The sequence below is a fragment of the Syngnathus scovelli genome, chromosome 15, assembly GCF_024217435.2.
Source record: "Syngnathus scovelli strain Florida chromosome 15, RoL_Ssco_1.2, whole genome shotgun sequence".
Lineage (NCBI taxonomy): Eukaryota > Metazoa > Chordata > Actinopteri > Syngnathiformes > Syngnathidae > Syngnathus > Syngnathus scovelli.
The window spans coordinates 4,717,660-4,742,319 of NC_090861.1; the positions used below are offsets into that span (position 1 = coordinate 4,717,660).

At 41.7% G+C, this 24,660-nt stretch overlaps 3 protein-coding genes and 1 long non-coding RNA gene across 4 annotated transcripts; 3 read left to right on the forward strand and 1 right to left on the reverse strand.

Annotated features, from left to right (window-relative positions):
- The first annotated feature begins 49 nt into the window (after positions 1-49).
- On the forward strand, positions 50-8,185 carry LOC125982654 (C2 domain-containing protein 2). Its single transcript, XM_049743537.1, has 13 exons — positions 50-869; positions 1,064-1,159; positions 2,202-2,321; positions 3,605-3,706; positions 3,843-3,959; positions 4,080-4,188; positions 4,638-4,746; positions 4,846-4,910; positions 4,988-5,103; positions 5,166-5,334; positions 5,416-5,657; positions 5,719-5,986; positions 6,491-8,185. Exons 1-13 carry the CDS (start codon positions 585-587, stop codon positions 6,703-6,705), a joined length of 2,013 nt encoding a protein of 670 aa, XP_049599494.1. The 5' UTR covers positions 50-584; the 3' UTR covers positions 6,706-8,185.
- Positions 7,858-10,421, reverse strand: LOC137840960 (uncharacterized). Its single transcript, XR_011088191.1, has 2 exons — positions 10,311-10,421; positions 7,858-10,159 (listed from the first exon to the last, which is right to left on the reverse strand). It is a non-coding gene; the product is annotated as an uncharacterized lncRNA (long non-coding RNA).
- prdm15 (PR domain containing 15) lies at positions 8,500-15,912 on the forward strand. The gene is made up of 24 exons (XM_049743510.1): positions 8,500-8,602; positions 9,117-9,156; positions 9,263-9,356; positions 9,665-9,818; positions 9,890-10,042; positions 10,116-10,221; positions 10,303-10,359; positions 10,695-10,886; positions 10,967-11,173; positions 11,257-11,351; positions 11,437-11,524; positions 11,603-11,770; positions 11,931-12,025; positions 12,112-12,243; positions 12,523-12,666; positions 12,736-12,899; positions 12,970-13,049; positions 13,576-13,695; positions 13,766-13,897; positions 13,969-14,052; positions 14,137-14,312; positions 14,386-14,466; positions 14,547-14,762; positions 14,837-15,912. The coding sequence occupies exons 2-24, from the start codon at positions 9,126-9,128 to the stop codon at positions 15,365-15,367; spliced, it is 3,300 nt and encodes a 1,099-aa protein (XP_049599467.1). The 5' UTR covers positions 8,500-8,602; positions 9,117-9,125; the 3' UTR covers positions 15,368-15,912.
- A 1,188-nt stretch (positions 15,913-17,100) lies between these two features.
- On the forward strand, positions 17,101-24,392 carry ripk4 (receptor-interacting serine-threonine kinase 4). Its single transcript, XM_049743520.2, has 8 exons — positions 17,101-17,403; positions 20,324-20,615; positions 21,352-21,500; positions 21,585-21,634; positions 21,772-21,930; positions 22,010-22,122; positions 22,533-22,776; positions 22,852-24,392. Exons 1-8 carry the CDS (start codon positions 17,222-17,224, stop codon positions 24,021-24,023), a joined length of 2,361 nt encoding a protein of 786 aa, XP_049599477.1. The 5' UTR covers positions 17,101-17,221; the 3' UTR covers positions 24,024-24,392.
- Positions 24,393-24,660: the final 268 nt, after the last annotated feature.

Here is a 24,660-nt window from a genome sequence, read left to right on the forward strand (position 1 = left end):
TGTCGCATTGACTTCGCGGTGCATCATGGGAGTTACAGTTTGTGCCACATATCCAAACGGTAACTTCTCGTACCATTACAGTGCACATACAAACGTACACAAGAAACGGGAGCGGCTCACTGCCTCGCTTCACCTTTGACAAATGTTTCATTGGATCATTTTTTAAATATGAATTGGACATCATCTTCTGGCGCCTCACCGGGGACTTTGGATATAATTCCTTTTAGGGGAAAGTTTTTCAGTCCTCGCTGCTAATGAGCTGGTTACGCGAGCCTTAGCTGGGATTAGCCAAGTGAGCTAACTAACGAATTCGATGGAGGAGTATTATTATGCAGTCTTGCCTGACGCTCAAAATTACCTGCAGCTATGAGAAGAGGAGGTTGGAAGAACTGTCATCTTTTTTCCCAATAGGGATTTATCTTCAAAGAGCAACATGGACGTGAAGCATCATTTATTTGGGGCATTGAATGCAAAGCGGTTATTATAATGTCTTAATTGATTTTGTTTATAAGCAAAACTAATGATGCAAGGGACACTTTCACTGGAAGTGTGTTAAGGTGTAATCTTCATTTTATCAGCAAAGAATGTCCGACCTGGAAAGTTCCAGTTCATATTTTGGTCTGGCTGATCCGCAGTGGCTATGTATGGTCACACTTTTTATTGCATCCCTAGTTACCCTGATACTGTATTTTGTACAGTATTTCCAACTAAGGGCAACAGGGTTGGAGAAAAGCGTAGTAGAGGACAATGCGGCGAAGGAGGAAGCCGCCTCTCTGCTTGGATGGGCGCTGTCACTGAATAGTTGGAAACGTCAGTGGAGAGGTGCATGGTGCAAGGCTTTGAATTCCAAATCAAAGGAGACGAGTGGGGTAAGTCATTATTGCTTCATCACCTCAATATGAGGCTGGTACTGATCAAAATGAGCAGATGATGTTATTAGATGTGTAGTTGATTGAAAATGTGTAATTAAAGACAGCTCAGGTATTTGCTCAGTTATTGGTTGGCATTTCACTGACATGGTGTTGCTTATTTGAGTGTTGTTTTTTTTTTTTTTTTGAAACAGAGTCCACTTATTTTGACCTTTGATGAAGATGACATCGAAGCAGCTGAGCTCACCATCAGCAAAGTGTCCCGCTTTAAGAAATCGACCAAAAATAAGGTACACTTGACAAAAGTCTACAGTGCAGTCCGGGATATTTGCAATTTCACATTCATAAATTCTTCTATATCAAATATTTGGCTTGATTCTTAGCGGTCTTTGCCGGTTACAGAACATTCTGCGCCGAATACACTTTATTTTCCAACCAAACCACTTTTTTTTAATATCTAATATCACTTTTTTTTTTGAAGATTTTAATGTAACTTTCACGACGAATTCAAAAGAGTTTCTATTGCAGCGCCTTACATAAATATAATTTAGCCCACTGGATTTGCATCAATTGTAGAATGTTGGCTTGTCAGCTTCAAACAGGAGACATTGAAAAACAAGCACGTTAAAATGACTTGATTATGTAATTTACTTTGGTATGTACCTTACTGAAGAAGAGCGTCTCGTCAACCGTCCTTAATTTAGCTGAAAAAGAGTCGTCATGATCAGAGCAGATTGCCTCCAGTTACTCACAACCACTGACTCATGCACTAATATTTTCTTTTGCCAACCCTAGTCCATCCATTAACCAAGTGGTGTACAAACATTGACCATTGTGAGTTTATTGCACCTCCATTTGTTGGAAACTCTACAAAGAGATGACTCACCTAGAGTAACGCCATAATAAAAGGTTTCAATGTTATTACCTAAGTAGATTGAGTCCTCGGTTTGTGCCGAATTCATAACAAGCTGCCACTACAAAGCGGATTGAAACAAATTCCTTTTCTTTGTGTTTTCGGCAATTACGTGCACAAACATACCCATTGGTTTGTTGTTACTCTGTAATGTAATGAACCGATGCTTATTTTTACTTAGCCACAGCGTCTTTATTTAAGAAGCTTACATTGCCACATTGGTTGACAGCAAGAAGCAACCCACAAATGTGTGTGTTTACATTTACCACAATAAGAAAAAAAACACGATACATCCTTTTGAAGTACTTTCATTGTTAAATTACATAATTAAAGTCATGCATCTTTGACGCGCGAGTTCAAACGTTCGTATTTGTTGCCGACGTTCATCTCCTGAGTGCCTCGCTGTTTTCCTCCAACAGACTGCTTCCTGTTGCGTGGTCGGCGAAAAGCTTCAGTTCTCTCTCGGCGTGTCCACAAACACGCCAATGTCAGCGGATCCTTGTAAATACAGAGTATGCATATCCCCGCTGGAGATGCAGGTACATGGAGTGAAGTTCACGTCTATAGCAAATGTGTCCCCCCTTTTTTTACAGTGTGACTCGTGAGATCTTATTTAAAATGACACGTGGCCCAGATTTAGATCACTACTGCCTGTCGGTAGCATTAGATTACATGGTTGAGGTATCTGTCTGGGGTTGTGTCCCGAATACTTCACTGCAATCATGTAAAACTGTCCTACTTCATTTGAACTGTTCATATAGGTTACTCCATTTATTCATAGCACCTCAAATATATTCCATCTTGCTAGCATTAGCAAATAGCACGTTGATGACTCAGCCCCTCAAATTAGCATGTTTTCACTTTCTCTTCCTTCATCCAACTCAACAACAAAGGTCTCATTTTAGCTACACTAAGCTTTTATCCCGTATTTAGGTTCAGTTTAAGATCTTCAATGCAGCCAGTTGTATTAAAGAGTATTTTTAAACCAATAAGGTGCTTGTAACACCTCGGCGCTCCCTGAGCTCTTTGTACCATAAATACAACTTGAGTGAGAGGCTAGAGAGCTAAAGTCAGGATTAGAAGTCGTAGGTCGGCTTCAATGCTTGCTCTCACTATTTCGGCTCAGTCTGGAAAGGTCCAAAAAAAACGACCGCATCCATCCTATGGAACTTTGACTCGGCTGCAAGCTAGAATGGTCCCGGCTTGACAATAATACACGTTGTGTGTAGACAATCGAAAGCAGTCGAGGGCTTTTCAACCCACTCCTGGCCCACATGGCTTCTTGCACGTGAGCACACCCATGTGACACTTTTGTGTAAACTCAGCTACATTGTTAAATAGCAGGCAGTGTTCTATCAAATCAGTCAGTGTGAACTCTGAAACCTTTTTAATACTATTCAATGGAGATGAAAAGCTTTACTGGCAAATTATTTTTGTGCTTTTGTTTAGGAGAAATCTGTTATTTGTTGTGGGAACCGTCCTGATTTGGCAGTCAGCGCACCGCACAGTGTGATATTGTTCTTTGGATCAATCTAGATGTCTTCATTGCGCTCCGATGTGGGTTTTGTTTGGCATGTTTGGCATTACGCAGGCAGCTCTGAAATCCAACACTTGAAATCCAAACATGCTAGGACACGATTGGCAGCTGTAGTTGGTGTTCTCACTTCTTGTTTTTGCTTCATCTCTTAGCAGCTGGCTTCAAATTTGGAATGCACCTTTTTTTAATAATCCTCTGACCAAGTTGAATTTTTGCACATTTGAATTTGTATCTGAAAACTTCCCTTAAGGCATTCATTAAAATTCTCCCCTTTGTGTTCCTCAGCTTGAGTTACGATTGCAAGAAGCGGAAGATCAGGTCGGAGTGAGCTGGGGGATTTCTCACCTGGAGACAGAAATGGTGCAAGTGACCCCCAGTTTGAGCCAGGTAATTTCCAGGGTAATGCACGGATCACCGAATAAAGACCCTGACTGCAGTTTCAAATGTTCATTGTACGTTGAAAAGGTCAAGTTTGATTTCCATGTTCCAAGTGTGATTTCATTGCTCTCGTCTGTCTGATCAGCACAACGTCAGCACTTCCGGCGTGGCAGCAGTAAAGGAGCAGTTGAGGCAAGTCCTCTGTGCGACGCAACCTTCTGTGTTATTGAGCTGCAAGCCTTCTCAGGCCTGCGAGGTCAAGGTGGGTGCTTGAGTCATGCCTCATTTTAACACCGCCAGTTTTCCCCCCTGGTTGTGAATAAGTATCAAATGAAATGTATATATCAATAATAAAAAAAAACTATTCAATTGTCTTCAACAGGAACCTTGCAACAAAGTGTTTTCACCCCCCAAACCTCCTCGCGCCCACGACTGGAAGCTGCTGGTGAAAAACATTCGGGTGACCCTCAGTCAGCAGGAAGATGCTGCTGGTATTCACATTTTAAATAATGACGTAATGTCATATATAATAATGTCACAAATACATTTATAGTAATAATATTTTAGGATGATTGACAGCAAGTCTGGTGTTGTGATTTTTTTTTAATAGTTTCCACCATTGAATACTTGTCCATTATATATACACATAGTCATAATTATTAGAATATTCATTCTGTGGATAATGTTAAATGCAGCTCTTTTTCCCATCAGAATGAGGAAGAGGAAGTTGCAAAAGCAATATTCAGTCTTGCTTCAACACATTTGATTAGCTCTCAAGTCTGTTGAATAATGCGTTCAACTCGAGGAAGACATTCTTTCATTTCATCTTAATACTTACTGATATGAAGAATTATTATGTCTCCTGGTTGACAATCGGCCTTGCTCAAAATTGATGTGGACTCTAAGATGACTTTTTTTTGTTTTGTTTTTCTTATTGCAGGCAGCATAAGTCCTCTGTGTGTACTGCAGTTAGATGACCCTCCACAAAAATTTAATACACCAGCTTTGAAGAACACAGCTAATCTGGCCTGGGATCAGCCTTTTGTCTTGTAAATTTCGCAACACACCATCATCACAGGAAGTTGTACTCGTCCTCTCTCTCGAAATGACTTATTTTCTCCCCCACCTGTAATATTTGTGCTTTCCAGTGAACTGAATGGCCGATCAAAGGAGCTTTTAATTCTATTGATGAATGATGGACAATCTCAAGGAGGTGAAGAATTAAAAGTATTGTGTAGCCATCCTATGATGACCGCACGGTTTGACTAAACTGTCCTTTCTCGATTGCAGATGGCTTTTTGGGACAGGTGTCAGTGCCTTTTGACCTTGTTAGGAAGCAGCCCAAAGGAAAACAAACATTTCCTCTCATGACCAAAGATGTAGTGACAGGATCCCTTACTACTGATGTAAGACACTTTTTCTATTTTCCAGCAAAGATGTCGCAGCGTATTAACTCGCCATTTTTCAGTTGACGTATCTGGATCCCAGTGAAGTGAGGTCCTGGCAGCCTCCGACCCCCGCTTCCACCAAGAGAGTGGAGATGGACCGGACTGTCATGCCCTGTGGCACAGTGGTCACCACGATCACTGCGGTCAAGAGCAAACCGGGTCGGGTGCTCCCTCCCGGACTAAGCATTGGTACGCCAAAAAGCAAATTGACAGAAAGCAGAAAATATAATTCCATTTTGCTGATGCCATTTCTTTCGTGTTTACCTTCAGATTCTTCACAAAGAGCTTTGACCCTGAAGCCCAAGATTTCCGAGCGCCGTGTTTCCGAGCAGATGTCAATGTTGGGAGCAACAGTTAGCAAGGCCCTGTCTTCTTCAGACACCGAGTTGCTGATGCTAAACGGGACCGACCCTGTGGCCGAGGCGGCCATCAAACAACTCCATCAGTCCGCCAAGCAGAAGCTCAGGTCTCCGGTGAAGAAGAGTACCATCATCATCTCCGGGATCGCCAAAGTAAGGATGAGCTAGCTTAGCTTCAGCATATTTTTGCTTGACTATGATTATTTTCCCCCAGACACCGTTGTCCCAGGACGACGAGCTGGCTCTGATGGCGGGCTACGCTGCAGCGATGGATGCTTCAATGTCAGATGAAAGTTCTTCTCAGGATATGACCACAGCCATTATGTCAGGGACCAGTAGCCCGCCAGAGGGCTCTGAACACGAGGACGGTCCCAGCGGAGTGGGCCGTCCTCCCGAGACTTGGGAGAGCCACGATGGAGAGGATCAAAATCATACCTCGCTCTCCATGTGCGTGTCGGAGGTCAGCTGTAAAAAGAGAAGAGGTGAGATGGCGTGTCGTTAATTCATTTTGTATTATTTCCGAGGGGCAATTTAAAAAAATAAATCATGATGTTTGACTTTTGAGGTTTAGCTAAATTGTTTATATCTCAATCTCAGTGATTAAAAATGACAACGCTAATATCGACCAGATTTTCTGCCCTGTCTGTTTTTATTTCTGTCATTTCTTGGTTCTATGGTCTTTTTTTCTCATCACTGTCTCACCATTTGTGCTATGATTACTGCCATCTTAAGAGGAAAGCAGTCCTAAGCGCACGATATATCCAGATGAGTAAGTTACCACTTGTGGGTAGTAGTAGTAGTTTTAGTCCTCTAGTTTTTATTGTGTGTCGTTTGAGTGGGTAGAATGTGTTAAACTGCTCTCAGCGAACTCGAGCACCTTATTGATTCTAGCAATCACTGTCGACTATACGTGCATTGACTTTTTTACGAAAGCTAAAGGTCAAATGATGAAAGCACGTTTCACCCTGTCCACTTGTGTACTCCAGGAAGCTTCCTGAGGAAGAGCGCCAAGTTGTTCTTCCGACGGCGGCACCAGCGCAAGGAGCCTGGAATGAGCCAGTCGCACAATGACCTGGTCTACCTGGAGCCTCCTGCCACTGCGGAGCGGGCTAGCAAAACTGCTACCATCAGCCGCATCCTCAGCCGTAAAGGCAAAAGCAAAGCGAATGGTTCCGCCTCCATTGGGCAGCCTCCCGCGTGACACGTCCTTCTCTCCCTCCCTCATCGACAACTACCACCTCAAACTTGCCCTCTGTACGTCTTTGGGATTTTTGTCTTCCATTGGCTGGCCAGCACAGCGGGGCACTTGCATTATTTGTGACAAAATCTCTGCAGAATATGAGTCAGTCATATCTCAGAGGTTATTATTTTGCATGGTTCCTCAATTGGGTTTTCTGCAGCCTTCTCAAGGCGCTGGTGTGGCCTTGTTAGCAACTGATGGGACGGTTGTGGGCCTTCGTCTCTACCTCCCTGACTTTGAAATATCAACCATCCCTGCTGTGACCCGTTATCTTTTATACGACGGATCAACAGGACCAATGATGAACATGAGAGTGGGCTTGGAGGATTTGCACACTTTTCACGTATCTTTTCTATTTTGAGTGCAATGACTGTTCCAAATATTCACAAAGGGAGATGATGCATTGGTGCAAGGCGGTGGGAGTGACATGACTACTTCTGGGCACAAATACTTTTGACGTATGGTATTTAAACACGACATTTGTATGCATATTGTTATTTCTTTTCACTCAGAGGTCAGTACGTCAGATGTGAGGGATTTGCAAGTACAGTAACACTTGTAACAAAATTCGCATCAGCCGTGCAATATCAAGGTCAACGTCCAAAATATCCTAAATATAAACTCACCACACTGTTAATAGGATAACACAATGTGTGCATTTTTTGTGTGTGTGTTTTAAACAATGCAAATGTATTGCGTCTTCTCAAAATATTTGTCATGTACACTAAAATGACCCTTAGTGACTTTCACCCTGCAACTATGACATCACACTCAGCGACGCCTGTTATGTTTCACACAACCAGTTTTCTAGTTAGATCCTCAGCTTCATGGCCACAGTACTACACATAAAAACTACTTTTTTAACATCCCATATGTCAGATGCTGATTGAAATCCAACTGGTTGTTTTTTCTTTTTGATGTAAAAGGTGTGTCTGCAGGCTGTTGTAGCTAACTACTGTACCTTCCATTTTAATGACTAAGATGTAAAACGATATGCAGTGCTAAGATTGCCTTACAGTAGCTCTGTGCACAAATGCGCTCTAGATGAGAACCTTGACTCAGCTTTTGGCTCCCATGCCTCATTACAAAGCCTATGCACAGAAAAAAACAGAGACTTCTGCATTTTATGCCATTGAGCATTTCTTGGAACCCATTTGCTTTTCTTTGTCCTTAATTGTGTAGTATGGCCCTTATCCGATTACAGGCTCCTCTTCCAGCAATGACTCCTGCTTAGAGGTGTTAAATTTTGCTGTGTCTAGTAAACCTGTTTGCACTACGCTACTATAAAGCATTCAGTAAACAAAAGGGCTGTTGATTTATTTTTGTGTGTGTGGGGGTATCTTCTGTTTGCACAGAAACAGATCAGCTGTATTATTACAGAAATAACCTAACTGTCAAATCATTAAATTTTCAGCAATAAATACTGATTGCATGATTGGGATTTTGGTATTGGTTGTAGTTTTTAGATTTATAAGCATATATAGAGTTGCAAAAATAGTTGTTAAAAAAAGAGAAAAAACGTGCATTTTTTTCACTATATTTTATATTAGTTTTTATTTACAATTGCATTTATTATGTCAGTTTTGATCCTCCATAGATAGTAAAAAAAAGAGAAAACATGTTTTTTTTTCATTATATTTTATATTAGTTTTTATTTACAATTGTATTATGTCAGGTTTGATTCTTCATAGATAGTAAAGACACAAATTAACGTCCATTGGCGTTAGCGTCCAAAATTCAACTTTGACTACAACTCCCACAATGCATCAGGCATCTCATTTCCGGTCCTGCGCCGTTTCTGGAGCGGATTGGAACCCGGAGTCAGGATTCAATAAATGAAGTGTCTTTTGCAGAAAGGGTAAGATATTTCACCATCAGTCTATGTGTTACTCCCGCAAAATCTCGCCATAGTTGGGTAGAAAATGTCTAGCCGGTTCTTTTAAATCGCTGCGAGTTCACCCTTGTCGCCTGCATTGCTGTTTACTGGACACCGAGGCATTGCGACTCCGGTTTGGCGCTTTGCGTCTCCCGTCCATCCGCCATGCCGACTGTTCTTTGTTACATTTTTATTCGAGACCAGACCCTGAGATCGGAGTTAAAACCCGGCTACAGTTTGGGAGCAACTGAAATCCTGGATCTACTCGGACTGCACACGTTAACATGTTGGCTCCAACTATGTCGCTTCATTCATGCTGTCAAAATATTATTTTGTTTGCGCAATCAATGGCGCTCCATAGCACCGCATTAAAATAAAATTGCAAACCCATCATTTCATTTAGATCCGTACAGCCAGTCATTTTCTCTCTCTCTCTTTCGTTTGACATCTGTCAACTCTTTGGTTTCCTACTTACAACGTTGTTATTTGTTGCTAGGTTTACAGAATGGCAGCTCAGACTCCAGAGGAGTGCATCTGTGAGTATGGATCATCTCGGCATCCTATGCCTATGGAAGTCTCTGTGTGTGTGTGTGTGTGTGTGTGTAATGGCAGGTTTTGGTATCTGTGTGTTCTTGATTATAGGGTGTGAAGACTGTGGGCAGTACCATGATTCCGAGTGCCCCGAATTAGGACCCCTAGTGACCGTTCAGGACTCATTTGTTCTCAGTCGGGCCCGGTGAGCGTGCACAATTGACTGGAATCCATCGATCAATTTGAGTTTTGCATAGAAAAGTAAATAGAAGTGTGTATTCTGACATCTGACCTCACTGTACAGAACTTTCAAAGCTATGTCATATTGTAAACATGCTCCATTTAAGAGGCTTTGAAGTGTAAGCATGAATATTAAATTAGTAATTTTGATGTTGGATATTCAAGTCTCATAATGCATTTACAGTCAAGTCCAAAATTATTCATACCCCTGGTGTATGAATAGTTTTGGGTTTGATAGTTTTTCTAATAATACTTACTCCCATTCTGTATCAGTTCATCAATTCCGAATAGCCTGGAGATCAGACCTTTGGCAGAAGGCGGCGAGGGAGTCTTCGTCCAGCGACGGCTGGTCAAACGAACTCGTTTTGGGCCTTTCGAGGCGAAGCGGGTCTCCGTTTTGGACAACGAAGGCGTGTTTCCCTTGAAAGTACGTTCATGTGCCTCCTGAGATATTTGCTGTTTGCGACTTTGATGTAATCCTTCCCCTCTGATGAGCAGGTCTTCCAGAAGGATGGCATCGTGGTGTGCTTTGACTGCAGTAGTGAAGATGACTGTAACTGGATGATGCTTGTTCGACCTGCCACAGATCATCAACACCAGAATCTGACAGCGTACCAGCAGGACGATGACGTGTTCTTCAACACATCCCAGGTTTGCCAATCCCTGATGTCTTCCAAGTGTCCACTTAAGCTCATCCTTTCTGCTTTGGTCATTTGCTGCTTAGGATGTGCTGCCAGGAGCAGAGCTGCGGGTCTGGTATGGAGCTTTCTATGCCAAAAAGATGGAGAAGCCCATGCTCAAGCTTCCAGTTCAACCATTGCCACTTCAAGGTTCCTAACATTGTAATTATGATGTGTTTAAAAATAAAATATGGTAATTGTATCTCACTATATCTTGTGGATCTGTCATAGAGACTTACGTGAAAACCAGCTCCTCTCCCCCCCCTGTAACGAACTACAAAAATGCAGGTAATCCAGCTCAAACTATTCTGTGACTGTGTAGATTGCTCCAGCTCACGCTATATGAAAATGAATACAGTCTATAAAAACCTCTTGTGTTGTTAAGACATCACTAGATGTCATAAAGCCAATCCTTAAAAATGATGGATACAGTTATGTAATACTTTTCTCAGTGTTCCAAAGAGTGCTTAAAATTCTTCAATTTTAATACTCAGTTATTTTCTGAAGGTTGGATTGGGCATAAACCTCAATTTATTGCAAGCCATATTTTTATTTCATATTTTGTCGTAATAGTGAAAATGTTTTTTGTTGTTTGCCTGTTCTTCTCACATTGGCCATGACAGGTGCTATCAGTAAGTTGATGGCCACTCCAGAGCTCCCAGAAGATCCCCTAACAGAACAGGAGGAGAGCACAGTGGGGCCCAGTGAGGAGATTCACTCCCCCGCTGGCCGGCCTCCTGTGAAGAGGGGGCTCACTCGTGGAAGGAGAGTGAAAGGTCGCAGGCCTCGACCTGTCACCGCAAGCAGAAGCAAAGGTATAAAAAAACACAAGTGATCATTCCAGGCTGCCAAAGCTGCAGATTTATTACTCCATAACCCTTCCTCATATGTGCAGATGTGAAGCCCCCCGTAGTGAGCACGCAGTCGCTTACTTCCGAATCAGCAGTTCCTACAGAGAGAAACCGTCATCTCGGGGCTGCAGACGTCGGGATTGCGCACAAGAGACACAAAATCCGAGAGCACAAGAGGGTGTACCGCTGCTCCCTGTGCACCAAGGTCTTTCAGAACAGCAGTAACCTGAACCGACATATCCGATCACACGGTACTGGGACGGTTTTACTCCAGTCAGGTTCCTCTTTGGATTTAAATTGAAGTGAATTCTCTCTTCACCTGTCTTCTCTCCAGGTGATAAACTGTTTAAGTGTGACGACTGTGATAAATTGTTCAGTCGAAAGGAGAGTCTGAAGCAGCACATCTCGTACAAACACAGTAAAAATGTGGTGGGTAATATTTTAATACATAATCAGCTTCTCTGTCAAACCTGCTTGTTAAAAAAACAACGCTTGTCATGCATTTGTGTAACAGCCCGACCTGGAATATAAATATAAATGCATGACTTGTGACAAATCCTTCCGTCTGCAAAATGCCTTAAATTTCCACAACTGCAGGACAGGTAAGGATTTTTTTATTTTTTTTTATTACATTTTGTTTGACACTGAGAAATGAAATGTATTTTTCTTTTTTCCGCTAGACGACAAGACATTCCAGTGCGATATCTGCTCCCGCTTCTTCTCCACAAACAGCAACCTGTCCAAGCACAAGAAAAAACACGGAGAGAAGCTCTACTCCTGTGAAATTTGTAACAAGATGTTCTATCGCAAAGACGTCATGCAGGAGCACCACAGGAGGCATAGCGTTGGTGAGAACATAGTGACTCGGCACACCTGCTGTTCTAATACCTGTCTGCTCACGGTTGAACAATGCCAACAAAGGAATTGCGTTATCGCTGTTTACCCAGGAAATTCGTATTATTGTCGAGAGCTTCAGGGTTTTCGCTAAGCCACATGTCATTTAAACAGGGCAAAAGCACATGAAGCGAGAGGAGTTGGAGACCAATGGAGAAGAAGCGTGCAAGTACAGAAAAGAACCATCACCGTGTCCCATCTGTGGAAAGGTGAGGTTTTTCTACTTTGGTTTTCCAGCACTCACACAAGATGGCAGATGTTTGAGCATTATTCTCACGTGTGTGTGTGTGAACAGGTGTTCTCCTGCCGAAGTAACATGAACAAACATCTGCTGACTCACGGCGATAAAAAGTACACCTGCGAGATCTGCGGCCGCAAGTTCTTCCGAGTGGACGTGCTTCGCGATCACATTCACGTGCACTTCAAGGTCAGGCATTGGTCGCTAGTCCATTTTCAGCCTCACAAGTGACTTTGATTTCTTATTTAGATAATGAAGAGGAGAAATAATTAATAAAAACTAAAATAAAATTAATTAATCAGGCATAGATGATAGACGGTATTTTAGCTCTCATCATAGATAACTAAAATAATCTCCAGCAGTATTGAATTGTTAAAAAAGTAAATTAACAGTGATTAAAATGACAATCCTATTAAAATAATGGCATTTTTTTGCGAACATCTCAATATCAGGTTCTCCTCATTGCAGGATATAGCCGTAATGGATGAGCAGAAGAGGGAGGACTTCATTAAAAAGATCGGTATTCCAACAGCCGATAGTGACGAAAAGGATGAAGATGAAGAAGATGAAGATGACCCCGAGCACCATAAGTATCATTGCAAGAAATGTCAGGTAGGCTTTCAAGATGTCAATGTGATCCCCAACGTGAATTCAAATGGGGGCTTTTTGCCGCGTACGCAGATGTCGTTCGCCAAGGGTCGAGAATATCTGAAACACATCACGGAGCAGCACAAAGAGCGAGGTTTCGGCTGTGCCATCTGCAACCGTCGTTTTGCACTCAAGGCTACGTACAACGCCCACCTGGTCATCCACAGGGAGCAACTCCCTGACCCCGCTGTGCAGAAGTAAGCATATCATTGCTTCCCTTTCCGAGTTGCTTCAATGTAGTAGAATGCAAATTTTTGTCTCGCAAAGGTATATCCATCCCTGTGAAATATGTGGACGAATCTTCAACAGTATCGGTAACCTGGAAAGACACAAGATCATCCACACTGGTGAGGTCATGCAAATGTATCAAATTACTGTACATCAAATGTATTTGATTTTTAAATTATTCTTTTTTTAGGTCTACATATAATGTATTTTCCGGACTATAAGGCGCACTGGACTATAAGGCGCACCTTCAATGAATGGCCCATTTTAAAACTTTGTCCTTATATAAGGCGCAGCGGACTATAAGGCTCACCATTAATGCATCATTTCAGATTTTTAATCCAAATCATTCTCCATTTTATCTTTTTTATTTCAACTTCAGGCGCAACAAATTACTTTATAATCACAAAATAATGATCCATAGTCTTTTGGATTCATGATTCATAGTCTTCAGAGGGCCACTTATGATTGATTTCATGACACAATGCTTCGGGCCAGTTTAAATTTAGGAACTTGGTCCATATATAAGACGCACTGTCGGCTTTTGAGAACATTTTAGGTTTTTAGGTGCGCCTTATAGTCTGGAAAGTATGGTATTGGGTAGGTACAATCTTGCACAATCTAAATAGAGACTTGTACATCCTGCAGGGGTGAAGAGCCACGGCTGTGACAAATGCGGCAAATCTTTTGCAAGGAAGGACATGTTGAAGGAGCACCTGAGGGTCCACGACGACATCCGAGACTTCCTGTGCGCAGAGTGTGGCAAAGGTCAGCTTTTATTGTCTGCATGGAGTAGCTGTTGCTTGGATGCTTTGGACATGATGGAATCTACTTGCAGGCATGAAGACCAAGCATGCCCTCAGGCATCACATGAAGTTACACAAGGGTATCAAAGAGTATGAATGTAAGGAGTGTAACCGCAAGTTTGCCCAGAAAGTCAACATGCTCAAACATTTTAAGAGACACACAGGTGAGTTATTGTTTCAAATTGCTGAGTTAAAATTGTCGATGTATTAGGTCATATTTAGTTTGTTTTTGTAGGTACAAAGGACTTCATGTGTGAGTTGTGTGGGAAGACATTTAGTGAAAGAACAACTCTGGAGACACATAAACTCATTCATACAGGCAAGTATTCTCTGGAGTTGCCATATTTTCTTAATAATAGTTAAGCTAGTTATGCTAGCCTCACCGTGTTCCCGCTTTCGACAGTGGGAAAGACCTGGACTTGCGCCACCTGCGATAAGAAGTACCTAACCGAGTACATGCTGCAGAAGCACGTGCACCTGACTCACGAGAAAGTAGAAGCCCAATCGTGTAATCTCTGCGGCACGAAGGTTTCCACGCGGGCCTCGATGAACCGACACCTCCGACGCAAACACCCAGAGGTGAGCGTCGCGGCTTGTTTAGTTGGACTTGATGCAATTACACATTAACCTGGTTTGCCTTTTGTGTTTCAAGGTTGTCCCCGTGAGGATTGATGACTTTGATGAATTTCAGGAATCATCCACAATCAACGATTCGTCTATCAGCATCGCGCAGGTTAGCTCGAATTCTAATTTATGCACATAATTTTGTCGTATGGTTTGTGAAATATAATAAATGACCTCGCAATCTTTTAGCCAAGCCTGACGCTAGGAAAAGACAACCTGTCTCAGGAAAGACCCAGCCGACCTCCTCGCCAGACCAAGAAGAAGTTCAGAGCCGCGCCCGAGCCAGAACTTTCCGGATCAGATGATTACGTTGATTTCGCAGAGCCCAAACATCTGCCAGAATTCAACACTGTAATCATTGGTGAGGAGACAGAAACGAGCTCGGCGGTGCAGAGTATCCAGCAGGTACGCTTGGAGTTGCCAAATATTATTCTGTTCTATGAAATCGTGCTCTAATTCCTATATTGGGGTTATTTTAGGTGGTTGTTCTCACTGACCCCAACGCTCCATCCGCCTCCTCTCCTAACAACTCCGTGGGGCTGAGCAACATGGCGGTCGCGCCTAGCCCCACCCCAGCTCAGTTCACAAGCCTGCAACCCGTAGCCGTCGGGCACCTGACAGCCGGCGACCGGCCCCTATCGCTGGACAACTCCATCCTCACGGTGACCTTCGACACGGTCAGCGGCTCGGCCATGCTGCATAACAGGCCCGCCGAGCTCGGCCCAGAAACCGTCGGTCCAGCGGGAGGACAGTCAGCCCAGTCGGTTTCACACTTCATCAACCTTGCCACTCTTGTCAACCCCATGAGTCACCAGCTTGAAGCCCAGACTCTGGCCTGGAGGCCAGTAGCCACGGCTGAGGGCGGTCAGGTCAATCCTGTGGTTGAAGGCACACAGGGGGACGTTCACGGGGTCCAGAGTCAGGTCCCCGAGGGAGGCCAGCCCGGCCAGAGTCAGCCACCCACGTCACAGCAGCAAAGTGGCACCACACAGCAGATGTTCAGCTACTAATGTGGTGCTGGTCACCTCAAGGTTTTGCTTGTACAAACACTTTTATGAAATTTGATTTTATGAAATGTAAATAGATTTAATCATTGTCACCCAGAGGCCTCTCCAGTGTCATTCAAGTGATTGAATCAAACTGTTAGAATAATCAATTTAAATTTGTTTTTTTAAAAGAAGAACTATTCTTTTTTTATCCTTGCTTAAATGCTACACTAGCCCTATAAATGTACAGTACATGTTGTCAAGATGGAAGCGCTTGGACAGTTTTTAATCATTTGTATGCTTGTTTTAATCATGTGATAGTGGCTCAGTTCTGTATTTTTATCAAACGATGTCTTTTTTTTTCTAACATTAATCTGTGTATATTTGTGTCAATTTGCCTGTGAAAAAAAGATGTAAAACCTTATTTTGACTAAAAATATTTCTGTCTTTTATTAAGGATGTCTTTCGTAACGCACTAGTAATGAGTCAAAAATGTTTGACCAAATCAATGACTGAATTATGACTGCGATTGCATAAATTAAATTGACTGATTAAATTGATTGAATTAACCAATCGCATTCTTTGTTGACAAGTCACTGACTGTGACGTACTTGCCTCCTTTCGCCTACTGATCCCAGAATGCATTGCGCCCTCCTTATTTCGACCCAAAATTGCAAGTACCAATATTCAGATTTTTCCTTCAACATCTCGCTTGCAGTGATTTTAGAACCTGAAATTATTTCTAGTTTAGGGCAAGTTCCTCTTGACGACATAAAATCAAAGTACATAAATGAAGTCGACGAGTTCCAGCCCAACTAACGCTTGACGAGATCTAATGGAGGACCCCTAAGACGGTGAATATGATGATAACCTAAAATGTTATTTTTGTTTTTATTGTGTTCATTGTGAATTTATATTTTAACCATATTTTTTTTCTGCTAACTGGAGCGTGGAGTGTGTGGTTTTTTACCCACCGCTTGGTGGCAGTAACGAGCTGACAACAACCTCGTCACTATGAAGGTATTAAATCTATTTGCAAACAAATTACAAAGAATTAATGTAACTAAAGTAAGAAGTGGATGAGCCTGATATAAAATGCATGTTTAGTATTTAGTATTTCATTTGTTTTTAACATCAAAGAAGGAGATATGGAAAGAAAACAATATAATATTAATATAATACTTTTATGTTTTCTGGGGAAGATCGTGAGTGTGGAATTGTTAATTTGAACTTGATAACATAAAGGCAATGTGAAATAAATGATAATGTACATACAATCAACATTATGCATGTGAACACATGATAATATTCGTCTCAGATTTTTTTTCCCCTTAATTTTTCAGTTTTTTCTCATATTGGCATAATTTAATCCAATTAACTGCCTGCTTCTTTGTACATATTGCTGGCACATTTGACCAAAGGCAACAGCGACAAACTTGATTCTCACTGTTGCTGAACTTGAGTACGTTGCGCAAACCGAGTGACTGTTATCAGATGACCCCTCCTTGCTCTGCCAAAATTCCGGCCTACATTGACACAAAAATACGTATGTGCGATGATACATATCTGGTTTTACTGACTATGAATATATTTTCTATTTCACCACCAGAAATAAGATTATATCTAGATTTGTGGCCTTCATGGTGGAGCCTGTGAACGCTTCCATTTGTGCATGATCCAGCCAAAGCAGGAAATGATGTCACAGCAGGAGGCTCAACCCCTTTTTACACCTGAAAAGAGGGAGAGGCCAGGCTGGGATAGACAAAAAGAAAAACAAGGAAGTGCTCACAAGGAGCTCAGTTCGGTTGATCTCTCGTACACTTTGTGCCGGGGAGAAAAGAGGAGTTGATCCCTTCCAGTTGCTTTGCCAGCACGGATATGGATGATCCTGATTTACCGTCTGGGAATATGGGACTGCTCAGGACCTTTGATTCATCTGAGTTCTGCCGTTGGGAGAAAATTGGCTCAGGTGGATTTGGACAAGTATACAAAGTCCGGCATGTTCAGTGGAAAACATGGCTGGCTATCAAATGCCCTCCTTGCCTTCATGTGGATGACAAGTAAGTCTTGGAGTGATGTCATCAAATCTCATTTCTGTCTTTGATTAAGATTAGAACTGAATGACATTGAAAATTAATCTGATATGATTTTTTTTCCCTCTTATTGGGATTTAAAATGTTTTTTTTTCCCTGCAAGGTTTATTTATTTATTTTAAAAAGCACAATCAATAAATTCATCTGCATCACCAAAACAATCAGATTTATACATAAATATTTTTGGTTTTATAGGCTAGGCTCATGCTAAAAAGTTAACCATAAATTAATGTTAAAAACAGTTTGTTTAAAGACAGTTTATCTACTTCAAAATGAGTTATTAATTAAAGTTAAATACAACAAAACTTTATGGCATAAACTAGTAAGTCATAAACCAGTAAGGCATAAATTAGACAATGCAAACAGTGACCAGTGACTTTATCATTTCATCTTTCCATGTCTCCCAAAACAATATGTGAACTTTTTAAGCACTGTCTGAATTTACGTAAACACTACATAAAGAATTATATAAACTTTACATACAATGTATATATTTTAAACCAATTGTAGCCTTTGTGATTTGAAAACTGCATTCTACAACTATGCAATGTTTTTTTCCACTGTTCACCTTCATGTTGGTAAAAATATTCTTCCATTCTAGAAATGCAAATTTTCACCTTTGTTTAAAACTGATATAATTAGCCGTCAATCCAAAGGAGGGGTTGTTTTGAAAATGAAGTGATTTGAAAACTGCATTCTACAACTATGCAATGTTTTTTTCCACTGTTCACCTTCATGTTGGTAAAAATATTCTTCCATTCTAGAAATGCAAATTTTCACCTTTGTTTAAAACTGATATAATCAGCCGTCAATCCAAAGGAGGGGTTGTTTTGAAAAGGAAGTTGCTCAAATTTACTTAACAATGCAAAATATGTAAATGATCCTTTCAATGGTGTGGAATTAACATATTAAAGCCACCAGAGCAGCTGTTGATTCAGTCTCGACTAGTTTGCAGGCTAAATATAAACAACCTAACGTGAACTACAGCCACAAAGACACTATTTTTAGTTTTTTTTGTTACTGCATTGGCACGGAAACAAGAGTTTTTATCCCATTAATACAAATAATTAATTAATTGATGTTAAAGAGACACAAACGCTCATCCATAGTGTATAAATGGCAAAACCATTTTTCATTTTGAAAATATGATTTAACTTATGTGAGCATTAGAAATGAACTGTTACTTTGCACACATCAACTCACTAAAGTGTAGTGACGATTTTAGTACACTTCCCCCCCCCCCCCCAAGGTTGTGGCGCAACTCCCAAGCTGAACCCGAAGCCAAGATGTTATCAACCCTAAACATCTCCAAAGTACATATTCAGGACATTTAGCCTGCTCCTTCACTGACCTGCAAAAGACTCAAAGGCGCCTTTTGTGCTGCTACCGCTGCTGTGTGGCACACACAATAATAGAAGCTGTAAAACCAGTCCTACCGGGCCTGTTGGGAACATTGTTTGGTCCTGTTTGCATCAAGTGAAAGATTGGGCAACAAGTCAATGCCCATATTCTTATATAATGCCTGAACATATTTTTTTTCTGAGAGTTTGCATTATTTTTTTTCTTCTTTCATGTATTTTACATTCAACAAGGAGCAGTCATTAATTGGACACAACACAAGAATGCATGAAAAGATTACATAAACTGTCTCTATTTAGTCGGTGTTATTTAGTTTTTTTCTGACTTTCAAGCATTCTCTGTGTCCTTTTTTAAATATTTTGAGACACCTGTTGATTTATATTACTATGGTGGCCAGCTTGATTCAAATTAGAATTCTAGTTTTATAATAATCATCTGCATGGTAGACAGTTCACAAGTGACAACAAACAGGACAATTTGTAAAAAATTTCAAATGTCTGATTAATGTCACTGATGTCTAAAGAAGCATTGGATGCTAAAAAAAGCACGAGACAACTGTAATTTTCCTGGTATGTTGCTTACGCAAATGGTTGATGCACCATTGTTACTGATTATCAGTTGCTAGGCCAACTGATTAAAAAAATGCCAGTCATTCTTGGTATGTTTTTTCAACTTTGAATCATTAGCTGAGACAAAGAGAGCCATCTGAAACACATGAGTTATAAATATCCTTATTGTTATTCTAAATTTCCCACCTTAGGTTTCTAAATTGAATCTGAAACTTCTTTCATTTCAACTTGGTCACCTTGGTCTTTCCCACGCATTCCAAAATCACAAAAATTTATCTTTATCTAAAGCTCATTAAGAGGTTGTATTTTTAAAACGGCGTTTGCCTGAGATATTTGCTCTGAGTACATGAATTGTGTTGCAGTGATGTCAACGGGGCCGGCGGGTAGATAACGGCGGCTTAGCAAAGGTTGAGCAACACGGAACAGGAGCGTTCACTCACCTGCAGCATTCCAGGCTCATTTGGAATGGGGGGGAAAAAAATGTGGTTGAAAATTGCATTCTACTATACTGCATTTGAATTGAATTCATTTTTCAACCCTTCTCCACATGCATGTTTAATTTTTAAAATAGTTTAAAAGTATACAAGGTCTTGGCTCCAAGGTTAATGTTAGTAAACATTTACCCTAACTGTTAATCTAGTCAGCATGGCATGCAGGCTCCTGACATTTGATTTGGGCCTGAAGTTAAATATTACAATTCATGAGCCTCCAAATGATTTGGTTAATGTTTTCTAAGAGGCTCACTCAAATATGTGATTAAAGAAGATGAACATTGCACGTTTGTAGACTTAAATATCGATTAGGATTATTCAAACAACAGATTGAATACGGTTTAGGCTGATGGATATATTTGAACTCTATTTTGGTTATCTTTGAGATACCAGTAAAGCAGCAATGAATGAATATTTTTTTCTAGCTAGCAAGTTCTAATGTGGTCTTCCATTTTGGTATTTGCTCAGGGAACGGTCAGAGTTGCTGGAGGAGGCCAAGAAAATGGAAGCAGCCAAGTTCCGATACATCTTGCCTGTGTATGGGATCTGCGAGGATCCGCAGGGTCTGGTGATGGAATACATGGAGACGGGTTCCTTGGAAAACTTGCTGGCTACGGAGCCGCTGCCATGGGAGCTCCGCTTTCGTATCATCCACGAGACAGCTGTGGGGATGAACTTCTTACATTGCATGAACCCGCCCCTGCTCCATCTGGATCTGAAGCCTGCCAACATCTTGCTGGATGCCCACTACCACGTCAAGGTGTGTTTCCACCTATACTACCAAAACCACTTATTGCATATCAAATCATTTGATCATAAAGATTTTGAACGGGTCCAATTGTGATGGCCCTGTCAGATCATCATAATACAATTTTCCATGATAATTTCATATTTAGCACTTTTTATTTTTATTTCTTTATTATTATTTTTTTTTTTAACGTTTTTATTTGTGGCTAAAATCAAAGCATTGCAATATCACAAATTAATATTAATGTTTAAAAGAATAACTCAAATACAAAATTATTCACATACTTGCATTCCATCAATGCACAATAAAATGTTTTTATGTTTTAAATAAATGATGAACAAATAAATGATGTGCCTGGGAAAAAGTTAACTCATCCAGGAAATTACCCGTTAATTTGACCATCCCTTGCCTTTCCTGTTGATCCATTTGAAAATGACGGCCATCACATTGTCTTTTTATTCTGAGCAGCTCAATGGAGATGAATGCAGTAGGCGGGAAGAATCCATTTAACTGTAATAGCTGCATGTAAACACCTCTTCCAGGCTTGTCCCTACAGGATTCCTTTAGTGACTGTATCTGTCTTTACGTGTGTGTGACTGTGCGTGGGCGTGCTCATTCTGAAGGACCAGCCTCTCCTGCATCTGCTGCATGCTGGGACATGGCTCCTGGAGCTTTACTGCTACTCTCCTATGAGATGGGTACTCAGGGTCTTCTTGCTAAGGTTCCTTATCTGGTCTCTTTCTCACAGATATCAGATTTTGGCCTGGCTCGCTGGAACGGGCTGTCACGAGCCGATGAGATCAGTCGGGATGGCTTCTGCGGTACCATCGCCTACCTGCCACCTGAAAGCATCATTGAGAAAGACAGAGTGTCTGATACTAAACATGACATATACAGGTTGGATTTTTTTTTTTTTTTGAAGCCTCGAATAAACTACTACTCTGTCTGTCGTTAAATCCCCATGCTATATTTCCTCCCCAGTTTTTCCATTGTCATCTGGGGCATCCTCACTCAGAAGAAACCTTATCAAGGTGAGACCAATGTGATGTTTGAGGAATACAGAAAAAGTATTCTTACCCAAAAAAATTATTTTTTGCTACCATACAATATCCATATGAAATGTGACTGTTTGAGAGATATGAAATTTCTTGTGGTTGTTTTCCCCAAGGAGAAAACAACATCTTGCAGATCATGGTGAAGGTGGTGAAAGGGGTGCGTCCAGATCTTGGTGCAGTGCCGCGGAGCCGTCCTACTGCTTGTACTGGCTTCCTAAATCTAATGCAACGCTGCTGGGCGACTAGTCCTGAGGCCAGACCCAGCTTCCAGGGTAAGTTTGATTTTATTTTATTATTTTTTTTGCTTTATCGTGTTTTAAAGTGAATTTATTTTATTTATGATTCGTCCAGAAATCACAACGGAAGCTGAAGCTCTGTGTTGTAAACCTCAAGAGGAGCCCAAGACTCCGACTTTGCCAGAGTCCGAGTCTACTTCCTGTGACGGGCTGTCCCTTCATCACAAGGTAGGGGAAGCAAGAGCGACTAAATGGTCATTATAAATAAATGTAACATGTAAAACAATTTAAAAACACTATTATTTAGTGTCAACATCTGTGCAATGTTGTGTGGATGAATGATTTTTTTTTTTTTCATGGCTAAATGTATCTGCAAAGGTGTTCCAGACGCCGTTATTACAATGTCAGTTTATTTCCTGAGTGAATATTTGATTAGAACAACAGTGACTGTTGATTTTGTGACAAGACAAATATGGTGCCCCAAAGCCAAAATTGGCAGTTATTACTGAATATTTATCAGTCTGTTCAAATGAAAGATTCTGAATTTAAATACAGGTCCTTTTTAAGTGAACAATGTGCCTTTTTTTTCACCATGGCTTGAAAGCAGCTCTTGATCTTCTGGTTTATTCTCTCCACAGGTTAAAAACGATAAACAAGCCGAGCGTCCGGTCTCGGCCATGTTGCCGGAAAAAGACTACAGTCTGTCCGAGCTGTTGACCCAGGTGGATTCTGGAATCTCCAGGAGCTTTGATCGACTGAAGGAGGAAAGTTCCCGCAGTAAAGAGAATACTTGCAAGAGGTTGTCTGGCATGTCCTCCGCAGATTCAGCCTTCTCTTCGCAAGACTCTATAACGCTCTCTTTTGAGAAGGAAAGCACCATCGGTAAGAGTTGACCTTAAAGTCAAAGAACGAATAGCAGCTAATGTTGTTAAACGGTATCTTCTTTCCATTCTGTAGATTCTGCCGAGGTTCACAAAAGAAAGTTATGTGACGCCATCAGAACCAAGGATATTGCGAAGCTGATGAAGATCCTCCAGCCGCAGGATGTTGACCTTCTCCTCGACGGAGGAGACAGCCTCCTGCATCACGCTGTGACCTTGGACAATGAGGAAGCCATCAAGTTCCTTTTGTTGAACAACGCCAATCCCAATCTCGCCAACTCGCGGGGCTCCACCCCCCTCCACATGGCCACCGAGAAGCACTTGAAGCCACTGGTGGAACTTCTGCTGGGTCGACGGAGCACCAACATCAACGCCAAGGATGAGGATCAGTTCACAGCTTTGCACTGGGCGGCCCAGAATGGCGACGAGGCCATGACGCGCCTGCTGCTCGACCGCGGGGCGGCCATCAACGAGACCGACGGTCAGGGGCGAACTCCCGCTCACGTAGCTTGCCAGCACGGCCAGGAGAACGTCGTCCGCGTGTTGCTGAGCCGCGGTGTCGACATTCGAATCAAGGGCAAGGACAATTGGACGGCGCTGCACTTCGCCGCCTGGCAGGGTCACCTGGGGATCGTGAAACTCCTGATAAAGCAGGCCGGCGCCGACATCAACGGCCAGACGACAGACGGCCGCACGCCACTGCATTTAGCCTGCCAGAGGGGGCACTACCGAGTGGCCCGAATCTTAATCGAACTGAAGGCAGACATTCACATGAAAACCTTGGAGTTAAACACGCCCTTGCATGTTGCGGCAGAAACCAGTCACACCAGCACATCCCGCCTCCTGATCAAACACCACGCGGATATCCACGCCGAGAACAGCCAAGGATTTACTCCTCTCCACTTGGCCTCCCAGCGAGGCCACCTAGCCACAGTCAAGATGTTAATAGAAGAAGGGGCCGATCCTCTGAAAGTGACCCGGGCCCAATGCAGCCTGGCGGCTGAAAACGGACAGTGTGCGGTTCTGAAAGAACTCTTCCTTCACTCTCCAGATGGGGGCGCTTGTTCGAATGAGCTGGGCCCCGGGCCATACTTGCCAGAGGACTCAATTAGCAAAAGTTTGGCACCGCCCGAGCAGCCAGCAAAGTCAGTCAAATCACTTCAGAGAAGAGTCGTTATTCTCAAATTAACAGAGCGCAATGACAATCCCCAGGCGACCACCACACAATGTGCACCGGCTTTGTGCTAACTGGAAAAAGATGCGTACAAAACTGTTAAAAAAAAATATGAATGTGTATATATAGTATTAATTGCCGATGCCCACGTGGTGCTTAGATGATCAATGAACCAGAATATGCTAAACACCTGCTCTTAGCATTTTATCATGCTTACAAAAGCTTCCATGTAAATGTGTATTTATGACATATAGAATTTACTTTTTTACCCATTTTTTAATGCTAGGATAAAATCTGGTATAGAAACTTTTTTGCACTGTAAATAACTGATTACCTTTTTATTGTTTCAGAGCCATTATGGATTTTGAAAAGGTTTGACAATGTTCTATGCCTGTTGCATATCAGTGCTACATCAGGGATGTCATTAAAATACCTTGATAGTATTCTATGGCTTAGTTTTTTTTTTACGCAAATATTCACTGTGATTATGATTTCACTCATTTGTGAATATAGATTAATACAAATTCCCTAAAATTATAAATTGGAAGAACTCAACAAATGACTTACGGATAACGCCTGCAAGTCAGAGAAGCTTATGTGGCGGCCATCTTGGGAGGGTCAATGTTCCCATGAAAGATGTAATTTGCTCATTTCTCAACTGATTTTTATTCATTGATTTTGTAATTGCCAAAATACATGCTATCAATACAG

Excerpts from the sequence above, each read along its gene's own strand:
- ripk4 (XM_049743520.2), top strand. The coding sequence starts at position 17,222 with ATGGATGATCCTGATTTACCGTCTGGGAATATGGGACTGCTCAGGACC. Across the intron at positions 17,404-20,323 it reads TGCCTTCATGTGGATGACAA|GGAACGGTCAGAGTTGCTGG; the intron begins GTAAGTCTTGGA and ends GTATTTGCTCAG. Across the intron at positions 22,777-22,851 it reads TGAGAAGGAAAGCACCATCG|ATTCTGCCGAGGTTCACAAA; the intron begins GTAAGAGTTGAC and ends TCCATTCTGTAG.
- LOC125982654 (XM_049743537.1), top strand. The coding sequence starts at position 585 with ATGTCCGACCTGGAAAGTTCCAGTTCATATTTTGGTCTGGCTGATCCG. Across the intron at positions 3,707-3,842 it reads TGACCCCCAGTTTGAGCCAG|CACAACGTCAGCACTTCCGG; the intron begins GTAATTTCCAGG and ends CTGTCTGATCAG. Across the intron at positions 4,747-4,845 it reads TGGGATCAGCCTTTTGTCTT|TGAACTGAATGGCCGATCAA; the intron begins GTAAATTTCGCA and ends TGTGCTTTCCAG.
- prdm15 (XM_049743510.1), top strand. The coding sequence starts at position 9,126 with ATGGCAGCTCAGACTCCAGAGGAGTGCATCT. Across the intron at positions 12,667-12,735 it reads ATCATTGCAAGAAATGTCAG|ATGTCGTTCGCCAAGGGTCG; the intron begins GTAGGCTTTCAA and ends CCGCGTACGCAG. Across the intron at positions 13,050-13,575 it reads ACACAAGATCATCCACACTG|GGGTGAAGAGCCACGGCTGT; the intron begins GTGAGGTCATGC and ends TACATCCTGCAG.